Genomic DNA, 13,325 nt, shown 5'->3' with positions numbered 1-13,325 from the left:
CTAATAAGCCTTCTATATGTTAATCTCCATCTCAAAGGGGGTCTCCCAAAGATGCTGACTTGAAATATGTACCAAAATCCATATCAAAACAGCTACTCTCTGAGGAGTAGAATGGAAGGGTACGTATACTTCTGCATTGCTTTATTTTTTTTTATAATGAGTATATATATTTTCAAATAATAAAAACAGGTTAAAATGTACCTTGGATAGGTTGTCTCTGGAAAAGGCAAGGTTTAACATCTCCTCAAGTACACCCTAATGGCATGTATTTTTGAGATCCAGTAATGCTGTATTAGCCCCAAATTCACATTAGTGTTATTACAAAATGTATTTTCTATATGATGACAGATTGAAAAGCCATGGATTTCCTCTATCTTCAATGCCAATGCTCATGTATATACAAGTTTGATGGATATATACATAATTACACAAGATTTTAAGATTATTCATATTATATGTTTATATAGCTTGCCTATATGTATGTGCTTACATGCTTACTTTTTTAATTCATAAGATATTTTTGCTATGCAAGAAATTATATGAGAATAGAGAACTGTAAAGTTGAATATGATGCTGTTTTTATGAATCCTGCATTTTGAAATGTCTGAAATTAAATTATGTTTTACTTTGCTTTCATCTGTCTTAATCAGTATTTTATGGCATTAAAAATTGGCTACAACACAAATGTGCTTGATTTAAAATTAATACATGGACAATTTGAGCTGAGAATTTACCAAAATTTTTATACTTGATGTAATAAACTCAATATTTCTTGTACCTTAACTATATATTTTATTACCTAAGTTATAACTTCCAAAATCTATTTATCTTTATCTGCATACTCAAAAGACACAGCAAGTTGAAATTAAACTGTATGCTGTTTATAATCTACATGTTGCATTTCCATTAACATAAACCATAAAAAAGTCAGTAAGTACCACCAATTAACTCTGCATTGTTTTGGCCTCTGGATGATCTCAAAACGCATTCTGTCAACAGAATATATAGAAATATCACTACATCACCACAATTGTTTCTAGGGAAACAAAACTGTAATTTTGTCATGATGGATATTTCCAGCAACTTCATTATTGCTAAGTATACCACAAATTCTCCTGGACAGGATTCAACATAAAGCAAAAACACACACTTCTGCAAAGCCACAGGACATCATGCTACAAGATTATTGCCTGTATCACAGACTTAACTACATTTCTCAGTTCATCAGAGAAACCAGTTAGATTTAGTCTAACTCTCACCCTGACACAAATAGTCAACAGCACAGGCTCCCAACATGGTCATTCTGATGATGTTCTAGTACGCGTAGTGATGACAACAAAAGTCAGGATTTGTAAATTTCCTCCATCCTTTACAACTTGAACTTACAGAAGTTAAACAGCTGGGATACTATGGCGAAGATAAAGACAGTTTGAAAAACGAGATCGTAAAATCTTACCTTCAGATACCATTTGTATTTGGCATGTTCCCAGTTCTCAGGAATTTGTGTCTTTTTGAGAAACTGTTCAGTTTCAGTTAGCCATTGATTAAGTATCTTCATATCATAATGAAACCGCCGCCATTTTTCCACAGATCTGTCAAATCGCCTAGAGGTGAAAAACATGGATTGAGAAAAGTAAATGGATTATATAAATTACATGGACATAGCATATACGTTATATATTATATGGGTAAGGATATTATTTTGATAGTTTCTCACATTTGTAGATTTCAATTTCACTTAACAGAAATAAATGATATTGAATAAAAAGGATGAATTTTAAAAAGGCTGTAATTTTTATTCACATTTCTTGACTGAAACAAAAATAAAAACAATTGTGGAGTATTAACATTTTCTTCCCTATGAGCATATTTAATTTTTTAAAAATCCAGGAATTTAAAAAACATATTAGCACCTAAGAAATTAAGCATTTCAAAGCTAGATGTTCAATAAGAACATATTTTTTGGATAAAAATCTAATTATCTGCACTGGATGTTAAATATAAACAGTGAATCATTAAATTCTACTTCTGAAAACAGTATTACCCTATATATTAACTAACTAGAATTTAAATAAAAACTTGAAGCAAATAAAAACAAATTATCTCATGAAGCCTATCAATTTCTTTATTACTTTTAATCCAAAAGAGTTTATTTATTAACGTTCTCAAGCATCCAGGATGACAGATGTAACCAACTAACTGATATACTAGTCTAAACCAGGTGATGAGTATTGTCTTCCTTAAATCTTCTTGTTTTACTGTATCTGGTGATATTTTTAACTGGAATGCTGAAGGAACTCAGTGCAAGGTACTGTGTTAATATCACACATGGAAAGAATATTAAGAAGGAGGTACTTGGTTATGCTCTGGTCACAGAAGTGACAGAAGCAGAAATGAGCCAGGGTTGTATGTTGACCTTAAGACAGTTGCACTAAGAATCACCAATTAAATCAGTATCTTTGCAGGTGGGATCTTGACACTACTATTTTTAAAAGCACTCACGTGATTTTAACATATTTTCTTTTTTTTTTATTTTAACATATTTTCAAGGTGAAAAACACTCTGTAAGTTTCACAGTGTTTTTTAGTTTTTTTTAAATTAACATATAATGTATTTTTAGCCCCAGGGGTACAGGTATGTGACTCGCCAGGTTTACACTACACAGCACTCACCATAGTACATACCTTCCCCAATGTCTATAACCCAACCATAAGTTTTACAGTCTTAAGAGGGTTATGAACTACTGGGTCTCCTGAGGCCTGTCCAAACAGGTATTTTCTAGCATTAAACCAAAAACCATCCTGAGAATTCCTGGCTGTGGTGCTGCCTCAGAGTCCAGGAGCCTGTAGGAGTTCTCTGAGGTCTACTCTTAAGAGGCAATGGGTTATAGTTTTGAATATCTCAACATCTTTTCAGATCTCTACCTCCATTTAGGAAATTAAGATAATCTTAGAACTTAAATAATGCCCCAACTCCCTATTGTTTCAACAGGAAAATAATGAAATTAACGTTTCTTTAATAGTCACTATGAACCAGGCACTGGGCTCCATGTTTTTACTTATATCATGGACTCTTAAAACACCCTCTACAACATAACAATTATTCCCATTTTCCACTGGAGAAAAGTGAGAGTCTGAGCAGTCTGCCAAAAGGTAAAGAGGAATAAAATGACAGAAAGGGAATTCTCAGATCTCTCTGGCTTGAATGGTGACCTTCATGGTATTCCATGCTCTTTGGTAGGATTTCTTTTTCTTCAAGATGAAGTCTTACTAGCTAAATAATTCAAAGAAATAGTTGTCAGGATTTTCTGTCTTCTTTATCATCTCCCAAATAATGAATCTACATCTACAGTGCATTTTATCAGACATCACACTTGATTATTAACTGTATTTCTTTCTTTTTTAAAGGTTTACTTATTTATTTGAGGGATGAGGGACAGAGGGAGAAGGAAAGAGAAACTTAAGCAGACTCTACACTGAGCATGGAGCCCAACGTGGGGCTCAATCTCTAGACCCTAAGATCAGGGCCCTGAGATCACAACCTGAGCCAAAACTAAGAGTCAGACATCTAACTGGGCTACCCAGGCACTCCAGCTATATTTCTTACTTCAAAAATACCTAAAACAGTATTTTGGTAGCATTAAAAAAGGCAGCAAATGGTAGACAAAAGGGGTAGACTTTAACTAGAGATAGTTTAAAAGTAAGAATTCAGTTTTTAATATTTAAGGACATTCTTGGGTTGATCAAATGTGATATAACCATCAGCTACAAAATGATCTTGGAAATATTTTGTGTGGTGTAACGATAATTTTGTTTCCATATATTTTCAGCACTATATAATACACAATAAATGACTTAAGATACATCTTAAGAATTTAATCTCTATTTTTTTAAGATTTTATTTATTTATTTGAGAGAGATGAGGAGGAGGAGAGGGAGAGGGACAAGCAGACTCCATGCTGAGTGCAGAGCCCAACATGGGACTTGATCACTGGACCCTGAGATCATGACCTGAGCCAAAGTCAAGAGTTGGATGCTTAACCAACTAAGCCACTCAGGTGCCCCAAGAATTTATCCCCTTTAAAAGAAAACTGTACACTGCATATGTCTCATAGTGACTCACATCAATGGAGCCAAAATTTTTGTTAAATGAGAACTTAAAAAATGATGAGGCATAGGTGGTATTTTTCCATCTTGGTGAGACTAGAGTTGATTTCAATTTTCTTTATATTTTTCTATGTTGTTAAGTTTTTCTACAATGTGCATTTCATACTTTGATATTCAGAAAAAATACAGTAACTTCAAAATAATTTTAAAAGGCAGTTTCACATGCTAATGACTACTACCTCCACCTCTCTTCCTGCTACCACAGTTTGAGAAATAGGCAGAAGATAACCAGAACACAGAGGAGCTGACATTTGGTCACAATTTACCATTCCTTCACCTTTGTAGCAGTCTTTGGTCCTTTCTTACTTTGCTTCTCTTTTCCCTGATCCAATCACCAAAATTATCCTCTTGCCAGTTCTTTTCAGCTACTGGCAGGTGGCTGTTTTTCCAACATTTGTACTGTAAATGCCAACTCTTCATTCTAGGCTGCTGCACAGATGTGTCCTTCCACCATTCAGAGCACTGGCAATTACCCCTTCCACTAGATTCCACAATGCCTCCCCCCCCAATAATCCCTGTTCCTCTTCACAGATTACCTTTCCTCTAAATTCCCCCAAAGAAGAAAACCATAATGGCCCCTACAATTGATCATGGCATCCCTAGCTCTGCAAGACACAGCAGAGGTAGGACGAGAAGGGAAATACAATATAGGCCTAGGCTCTCTTTTTCTATCCTTGTTCCAGGCCCACAAAAGTGAGACAGGATGGACTTGTCAGCCACATAGGACTATCTGTGGTTCCCCATGCCCTGCTACTGCCTCAGGGCTGTGTGTCTTGGCACATTAACTCCACATTCTTGAAATGCGTTCTTGCTCTCTTTCTTCCTTTTCCCCAACTCCTGCAATGCAAACTTTTGTTTTGGTTTGAAGTACTTACACTGTGCCTTTGTAAAATATCTAAGTCGAAAGCATTCATTATAGCTTGCAACTGCTAAAAGTTTGAACACTGTAAAGTTGATTTAATTTCATTATTAAAATTAATGTTAAAATGAGTAATTCTATTCAAACAAAATATTAAAGAATAAAAGTATGTACTTTACACGTGATGGCATTTAATGTGAGTAATAATATTTTAAACTCCATTTCAAGCATCATATAAAATTTTAAAATATACTTTTCAGAATTTTAATATGCGTTGTTAACAGCGAAGTCTAAATCTACTCGAACTTACTATGTAAAATTTCATTTTTTTATCATGACTGCTTTTAAAGTTAGACTCTTTCCCAGCAAAGAAAATTCTGAATGAATAGGTATAAATTTTGCTAGTTTTACAATGTTACATTTATAAGTTTAATCTCTAACCAGTTACTAAGCTCCCTAAACTCCTCTTACTCCATTAACTGGTCTATCCAGGATTGAGGAAAAAGCAGGAAGACCAAGAAATACATAGAGATATTAAAAATACCACTCAGGAAAACAAATATAAATTTTACCTTCTATGGTATTACTAGGGGAAAAATGCTTTTTTCCCTGGCAGTAAGAGGAAATGTAAAACCAACTAAATAAAGGACACAAATGTCAGTATAAACATATGGATAATAAATCAAGTGATTTTAAAATTTTGCAAATATTAGAATTCTCATTCACTATGCAAGCAGTATTTAAAATTACACTGCTTCTTCATTTATGTGCAGAATAACTTACTTCCTGCTGTTCTAAATCAAGTTAGTCAGATTATTCTCAAGCATAAATTACATTTACAGAGTAATTTAGGTACTTTGGGACATACTTTAACACTTTCAGGTCATTAAGATGGTACTCAATTCTGTGAAATAGATTTAAATAAATAATAACCTAGTAGCCGTCTGACACATCCATTGTGGCTTTATACATAAGTCTGCTAACTCAGCATTAGGTTGTTGATTATTTCTTCCTACATATTTCATCTTTGATGAGGTGAGTGGGCGGTACCTTGACTAAAGCCTCATGGTCTAAACTATAGGTGCTGATAAATAAAGTCAAATTTGTTCTTTGTCCCAAATCATAGTACCTTATTCTTCCCTACCCACCTTCTTTCCCACTTTCCCAATAATATAATTTTGTAGTAAGACCTAAGTATGCTATAAGTTATGAAGGTTTTGTTTTTTTTTAACAGAACCTGACCCACTCTGAGGAATTCTCCCATGGCTCCAATTCTGCCCACCTCTCTTATACCATTTTTATTGTTCTCTCCTAAGGCACTGCCCCAGATTTCTAGGCTAAATCATGTCTTCTGATGTTTATTTTTTTATACTAGACTCAGATCCACTCATGTATAATTGACTGTCTCATTGCAAACACTCAATGGATATAGGCTTCTCCTTGAACCCATGACCTCATCATTTCAAGCAAGGAGAACACACTGGTCATACTGTCACGGTTGGAATTCTGGATTCATCATTTACTGTGGTGGCCTTGGACAAGTAAGTGACCTCTCTGAAAAGTAAGTATGAAAGAAGTACCTATCTCCTAAAGGTTAATTGTGTGGGTGAAATGAAAGAAAGTATTTAAATTTCTAAGAAAAGTATCTGGCAATGTTCAACAAACAGTTGTAGTAGTTGTTGGAGCAATTGTTCTGCCTCTATTTGGTTTAGGTTTTCAAATGCAAATCTAATCACCAATATAGAATCTACGACATGTCAGTCTCTCTTCAGTAGGGATAAATCATTAGCAAGTTTATGGAAGTTGAATCATTACTCTAGCATAGAATCAATGGGGGATGATATCTAACACTACCCACACTATACATATTTTTAAAATTTTTTTTAAATTTTTATTTATTTATTTATTTATTTGACAGACAGAGATCACAAGTAGGCAGAGAGACAGGCAGAGAGAGAGGAAGGGAAGCAGGCTCCCGGCCAAGCAGAGAGTCCGATGCGGGGCTCGAACCCAGGACCCTGGAATCATGACCTGAGCCGAAGGCAGAGGCTTTAACCCACTGAGCCACCCAGGCGCCCCTATACTTATTTTTTAAACACATTTTATTGTGAAACAATGCAGAGAAGGATACATGAAATCCCATGTTACCATCACCCAAGCCAAGAAATTAAAAAAAAAAAATTTCCAGTAGCTAGAACACCTCCTGAACTCCCTCTCGATCACTCAATCACTCCTGTCTCCTGCCCCCACAATATAACCTCCCTCCCAACTTCCACGGTAATCATTCCTTTAGAGCTTTTTAATTTATGTAATAGAACTATACCTCCCTAACACCGGAGTTTGGTTTATATACTCTTTTGAACTTTTTTATAAATGCAAACATATAATATGTATTATTTTGTGTGAGTGTTGATTAGCTCAATATTATGCTTTTATTTTGCCTTTTACCCCTTGAAGTTATATTTTTAAGATTTTTATTAAAATGTTTAAATTTATCAGTTAAAAGTGTTTCTCAGGGTGCCTGGCTGGTTCAGGTGGTTGAGCATCCAACTCTTGATTTCAGGTCAGGTCATGATCTCAGCATCCTGGGATAGAGCCCAGCATTAGGCTCCAGGCTTAATGGGGAGTCTGCTTGGGGATTTCTCTCTCCCTCTCTCTCTCTAATAAATAAATAAATAAATCTTCTAAAAGTGGTTTATTATTCATTATTGTATAATATTCTTCTGTGTACTTTTAAAAAACTGTTGATAAATATTTAGATTATTTCTAGTTTGAAGCTATTATACCAGTGCTATGAACATTCCTATACCTATCTCCTGGGATATGTGCAGAAGCATTTCTGTGGAGTATATACCTAGGAATGAAACTGATGAGACACAGGTTATGTACATCTTTAATATGACAAAATACTATTATATGGTTTTCACTCCTAGCATAGTAGCATATGAAAGTGTACAGGCCTCTTTACAATTTATAGTCTAAGTAGCAGTGTATTAGAATTCTAACAGCCTCATATTCTCACCACCACAAGGTACTGTTAGACTGTTAAATTTCAACTAATTTTCAATTCAAGTTCAATTAATTTTCAATTTATTGAAATTTCAATTAAATTTCAATTAAATTTCAGGCCACATATAGCAATATTTTAATTTTAATTTTAATTTGCAAGTCCCTGGCTTCTAATGGGGCTGGCAAATTCCTTCTATGTTTATTGGCCATTTGGAGTTCTCAGCTTGTGAAAATGGCAAAAGTCTTAGTATAATGTGAAACATTAAATACATCTGTTATATACAATAAAGTGATCATCCCATAAACACCAACCAGACCAAGATAAAAAACAACTGTCAGCAGTCCACAAGCTTTCTTTTTTTTTTTTTAAAGATTTTATTTATTTGACAGAGATCACAAGTAGGCAGAGAGGCAGGCAGAGAGAGAGAGGGAAGCAGGTTCCCCACTGAGTGGAGAGCCCGATGCGGGGCTCGATCCCAGGACCCTGAGATCATGACCTGAGCCGAAGGCAGAGGCTTAACCCACTGAGCCACCCAGCGCCCCAGTGCACAAGACTTCTTTGTGCCCTTCTCACTTTTTAAGAACTCCTCTGTTTCCGATCATTGTTCTTTCTTAAAGACTTAGGGGAAATCTTTGTAATTATGGATGCATACACTTCTTCAGTTATATGTGTCTTCCAAATTATCTCCTCCCACTCTGTAGCTTTCAGTTTTACTTTTTCAATGTTGACTTCTGATGCACAGAAGTTATGAATATAGAATATAGTCGATTGTATTATTTTTACTTATGATTAGTCCTTTATACATATATTTAAGAAATATTCCTCCAACATTCATTAACATATTATGTTTTGTTATAAGGTCTTATTAATTTGCTTCTTTCCACAGGAGCAAGATGGTGGAGGAGTAGGGAACCTAAATTTCATCTGGTGCCAGGAATTCAGCTAGATAGGTATCAAATCATTCTGAACACCTACAAACTCAACAAGAGATAGAAGAAAAGAGCAACAATTCTAGGAACAGAAAATCGACAGCTTTCTGGAAGGTAGAACATGTGGAGAAGTCAATTCAAGGCAATATATGGGAAGATAGACCATGGGGGGAAGGGCCAGCTCCCAGCAAGTGGTAGAGGAGCAGAACACAAAACTGCAACTTTTAGAGGTCTTTTCCACTGAGGGACATCACTCCAGAGGCTAAGCAGGGAGTTGAACCATCACTGGGTCAGTGGGGTCTCAGGATGCATGGAGTCACAGAAAGACCGGGGGCGTCTGAGTGTGGCAAAGCTTCCAGGTATCAGAGTGGGGAGGCCAGCTACAGAGAGGGAGCCAAGGAGGGGGCTCTCAGATTGTGATTACCTTAAACCATGATCCGACACACAGTTGGGCCACTGCTCTTCAAGCAGGGACCCGACAAGCAGCAGATATAGGAAGACCCCCCTCTTTCTTCCTCCAGGAGGAGTGGCACAGGACTGTGCTGCAGAATCTGCTGGGTTTGGAGACACCAAAAATGGCCACGCACCAGAGATAGAAATGCTTGGTTACAGGCCAGGTGAACTCAGAGTGTGGCCAGAGACCACAGAGACAGGAGGGACTGACTGCTTTTCTCTGAGGGTGCACTGAGGAGTGGGGCTCCAAACTCTTGGCTCCTACATGGCCAGAGATTGGGAGGCCACCATCTTCACTCTCCTCCTCCAAAGCTGTACAGAAAGTGTTCAGGGAACAATAGCTACTGAAAGCAAACTGGAGTAGATTGCTTAGCCTGGCCCCTGGCAAGGATGGTTCAATTCCACCTCAGGCAAAGACATTTGAGAATTACAGGCAACAGACCCCACCCCCAGAAATTACTAAGAACATCCAGCCAAAACCAAGTTTACTAATCAATGAGAACTGTAAAACACCAGTGCACATAGAATTCATGGCTTTTTTTTTTCATGGCTCTTTAGTCTTTCAAAGATAATTTTTTAAAATTTTTGTTATTTTTTTTCCTATTTTTCTTTTTTTTCTGAATTTTTCCTCTTTCCTATTTTAACCTATTTTAACTATTATCTTATCAATACCTTTCAAAAAATCATTTTTAATCTTCATTTTTATAGTCAGATTCTATCTCTTCACTGTATTTAAACTTATTTTTTATATGCATGTAAATATTTTTTCTTTAAAAATTTGGGATATAGTTTCTTCTAATAGACCAAAATATACCCTAAATCTAGCATATGGCTTTGTTCTAGTCTCCAGCCTGATCAACTTCTTTCCTTTTCTTTTTCAACCAACTTATCTCATCTTATCAATTCCTTTTTTAAAAATCTTTTTTTTAAGTTTTCATCTTTACATCCCTTCATCATGTTAATATATATATATAAAACACACACACACACACACATATATATATATATATATATACACATTTTTTTTTCTTTCTTTAAAATTTTGTGAGGCAGTTTTTTCTAGTTTCTTCTAACAGACCAAAATACACCCAAAATCAAGTGTGTGGCTCTGTTCTATTCACCAGCCAAATAACTTTTTTTCCTCTTTTTTCCTTTCTTCTACCCCTTCTCCCCCCAATTTGGGTTTCTTCTTATTTGATTAGTGTATATTTTTCTGGGGTCACTGTTACTCTTTTAGCATTTTGTTCTCTCATTCATCTATTCTTCTTTGGACAAAATGAGAAGGTAGAGAAACTCACCCGCTTAAAAAGAATAAGAGGCAGTACCAACTGCTGGGGACCGAATCAATACAGACATTAGTAAAATGTCAGAACTAGAGTTCAGAATGATGATTATAAAGATACTAACTGGACTTGAAAAAAAAACATAGAAGATACTAGAAAGACACTTTCTGGACAAATAAAATACCTTTCTGAAGAAATAAAAGAACAAAAATCTAACTAAATTGAAATTAAAAAATCTATTAATGAGGTACAATAAAAAATTGAGGCTCTTACTACTAGGATAAATGAGGCAGAAAAGAGAGAATTAGTGACATAGAAGACCAAATGATGGAGAATAAAGAAGCTGAGAAAAAGAGAGATAAACAACTACTGGACCACAAGGGGAGATTTCAAGAGATAAGTGATACCATAAGATGAAACAATATTAGAATAATTGGGATTCCAGAAGAAGAAGAAAGAGAGAGGGGGCAGAAGGTATATTGGAGCAAATTATAGAAGAGAATTTCCCTAACTTGGCAAAGGGAGCAACCATCAAAATCCAATAAAAATCAATAAAAATAGGTCAACATGCTGTCATGTAATAGTTAAAGTTACAAGTCTCAGTGACAAAGAGAAATTCCTGAAAGCAGCTCTGGACAAGAGGTCTGTAACATACAATGGTAGAAATATTAGATTGGCTGCAGACCTATCCATAGGGATCTGACAGAACAGAAAGGGCTGGCATGATATATTGAGAGCACTAATGGAGAAAAATATGCAGCCAAGAATACTATATCCATTTAGGCTGTCATTGAAAATAGAAAGAGAAATAAAAAGCTTCTAGGATAAACAAAAACTAAAAGAATTTGCAAACACCAAAACAACCCTACAGGAAATATTGAGAGGGGTCTTCTAAGCAAAGAGAGCCTAAAAGTATAAAAGTAACAGACCAAAAAGGAACAGAGACAATATACAGTAACAGTCACCTGACAAGTAATACTATAGCACTAAATTAATATCTTTAAATAGTTTAAATATCCTAAGTTTAAATTGGCTACAGGGTCCAATGAAAAGGCGCAGGGTATCAGAATGGATTAAAAAAAAAAAAAGAAAGGGGCACCTGGGTGGCTCAGTGGGTTAAGCCTCTGCCTTCAGCTCAGGTCATGATCTCAGGGTCCTGGGATCGAGCCCCACATCGGGCTCTCTGCTCAGCAGGGAGCCCGCATCTCCCTCTCTCTCTCTCTGCCTGCCTCTCTGCCTACTTGTGATCTCTCTCTGTCAAATAAATAAATAAAATCTTAAAAAAAAAAGACATATTGATATGCTGTCTGCAGAAACCCATGTTAGACCCAAAGACACGTCCAGATTTAAAATGAGGGGGTGGAAAACAATTTACCATGCTAATGGACACTAAAAGAAAGCTGGGGTGGCAATCCTTATATCAGACAAAGTAGATTTTAAGCAAAGACTATAAAAAGAGATGAGGAAGGATGGTATATCATACTTAAAGTGTCTGTCCAACAAGAAGATCTAACGATTTTATTTTATTTAAAAATTTTTCTTTTTCTTTTTTTTAAAGATTTTATTTATATTTGACAGACAGAGATCACAAGTAGGCAGAGAGGCAGGCAGAGAGAGAGGAGGAAGCAGGCTCCCCACTGAGCAGAAAGTCCAATGTGGGGCTCGATCCCAGCGCCCTGGGATCACAACCTGAGCCGAAGGCAGAGTCTTTAACCTGCTGAGCCCCCCAGGTGCCCCAAATCTAACAATTTTAAATACCTATGCCCCTAACATTGTAGCAGCCAACGAAATAAACCAATTAATAATGAAATCAAAGAAACACATCAACAATAATACAAGAACAGTAGGAAACTTTAACACCCTCCTCACTGAAATGGACAGATCATCTAAGCAAGAGATCAACAAAGAAATAAGGGCTTTGAGTGACACACTGGATCAGATGGACATCACAGATATATTCGGAACATTCCATTCCAAAGCAAGAGAATACACATTCTTCTCTAGTGCACATGGAACATTCTTCAAAATAGATCACATCCTGTTTCACGAATGAGGTCTCAGCTTGTGCCAAAAGACTGGGATCATTCCCTGCATATTTTCAGACCACAATGCTCTGAAGCTAGAACTCAATCACAAGAGGAAAGTTGGAAAGAAGTCAAATACATGGAGGCTAAAGATCATCTTATTAAAGAATGAGTGGTCAATCAGGAAATTAAAGAATTTTAAAAATTCATGGATACAAATGAAAATGAAAACACAACTGTTGAAAATATTTGGGATGCAGCAAAGGCAGTCCTGAAAGAAAAGTATATAGCAATATAAACCTTTCTCAAGAAACAAGAAAGGTCTCAAGTGCACAACCTAACCCTATATCTAAAGGAGCTAGAGAAAGAACAGCAAAGAAAGTCTAAACCTGGGGCACCTGGGTGGCTCAGTGGGTTAAGCCTCTGCCTTCGGCTCAGATCATGATCTTGGGGTCCTGGAATCAAGCCCTGCATTGGGCTCTCTGGTCAGCAGGGAGCCTGCTTCTCCCTCTCTCTCTCTCTGCCTGCCTCTCTGCCTGCCTGTGGCTTCTGTCAAATAAATAAATAAAATCTAAAAAAAAAAAAAAGCCTAAACCCAGCA

The 13,325-nt window shown here is 36.2% G+C and overlaps 1 protein-coding gene across 1 annotated transcript in view; it reads right to left on the bottom strand.

Annotated features, from left to right (window-relative positions):
- DMD (dystrophin) overlaps window positions 1-13,325 on the bottom strand; it is a 2,124,834-nt gene that overhangs the window by 1,100,294 nt on the left and 1,011,215 nt on the right. The window contains 1 exon segment of the mRNA XM_047715765.1: window positions 1,457-1,604. Coding sequence (XP_047571721.1) covers window positions 1,457-1,604 — 148 coding nt within the window.

The sequence above is a fragment of the Lutra lutra genome, chromosome X (assembly GCF_902655055.1).
Source record: "Lutra lutra chromosome X, mLutLut1.2, whole genome shotgun sequence".
NCBI lineage: Eukaryota > Metazoa > Chordata > Mammalia > Carnivora > Mustelidae > Lutra > Lutra lutra.
Note: the sequence above shows the minus strand (reverse complement) of the source record. Positions and strands in the feature narration are given on the sequence as shown.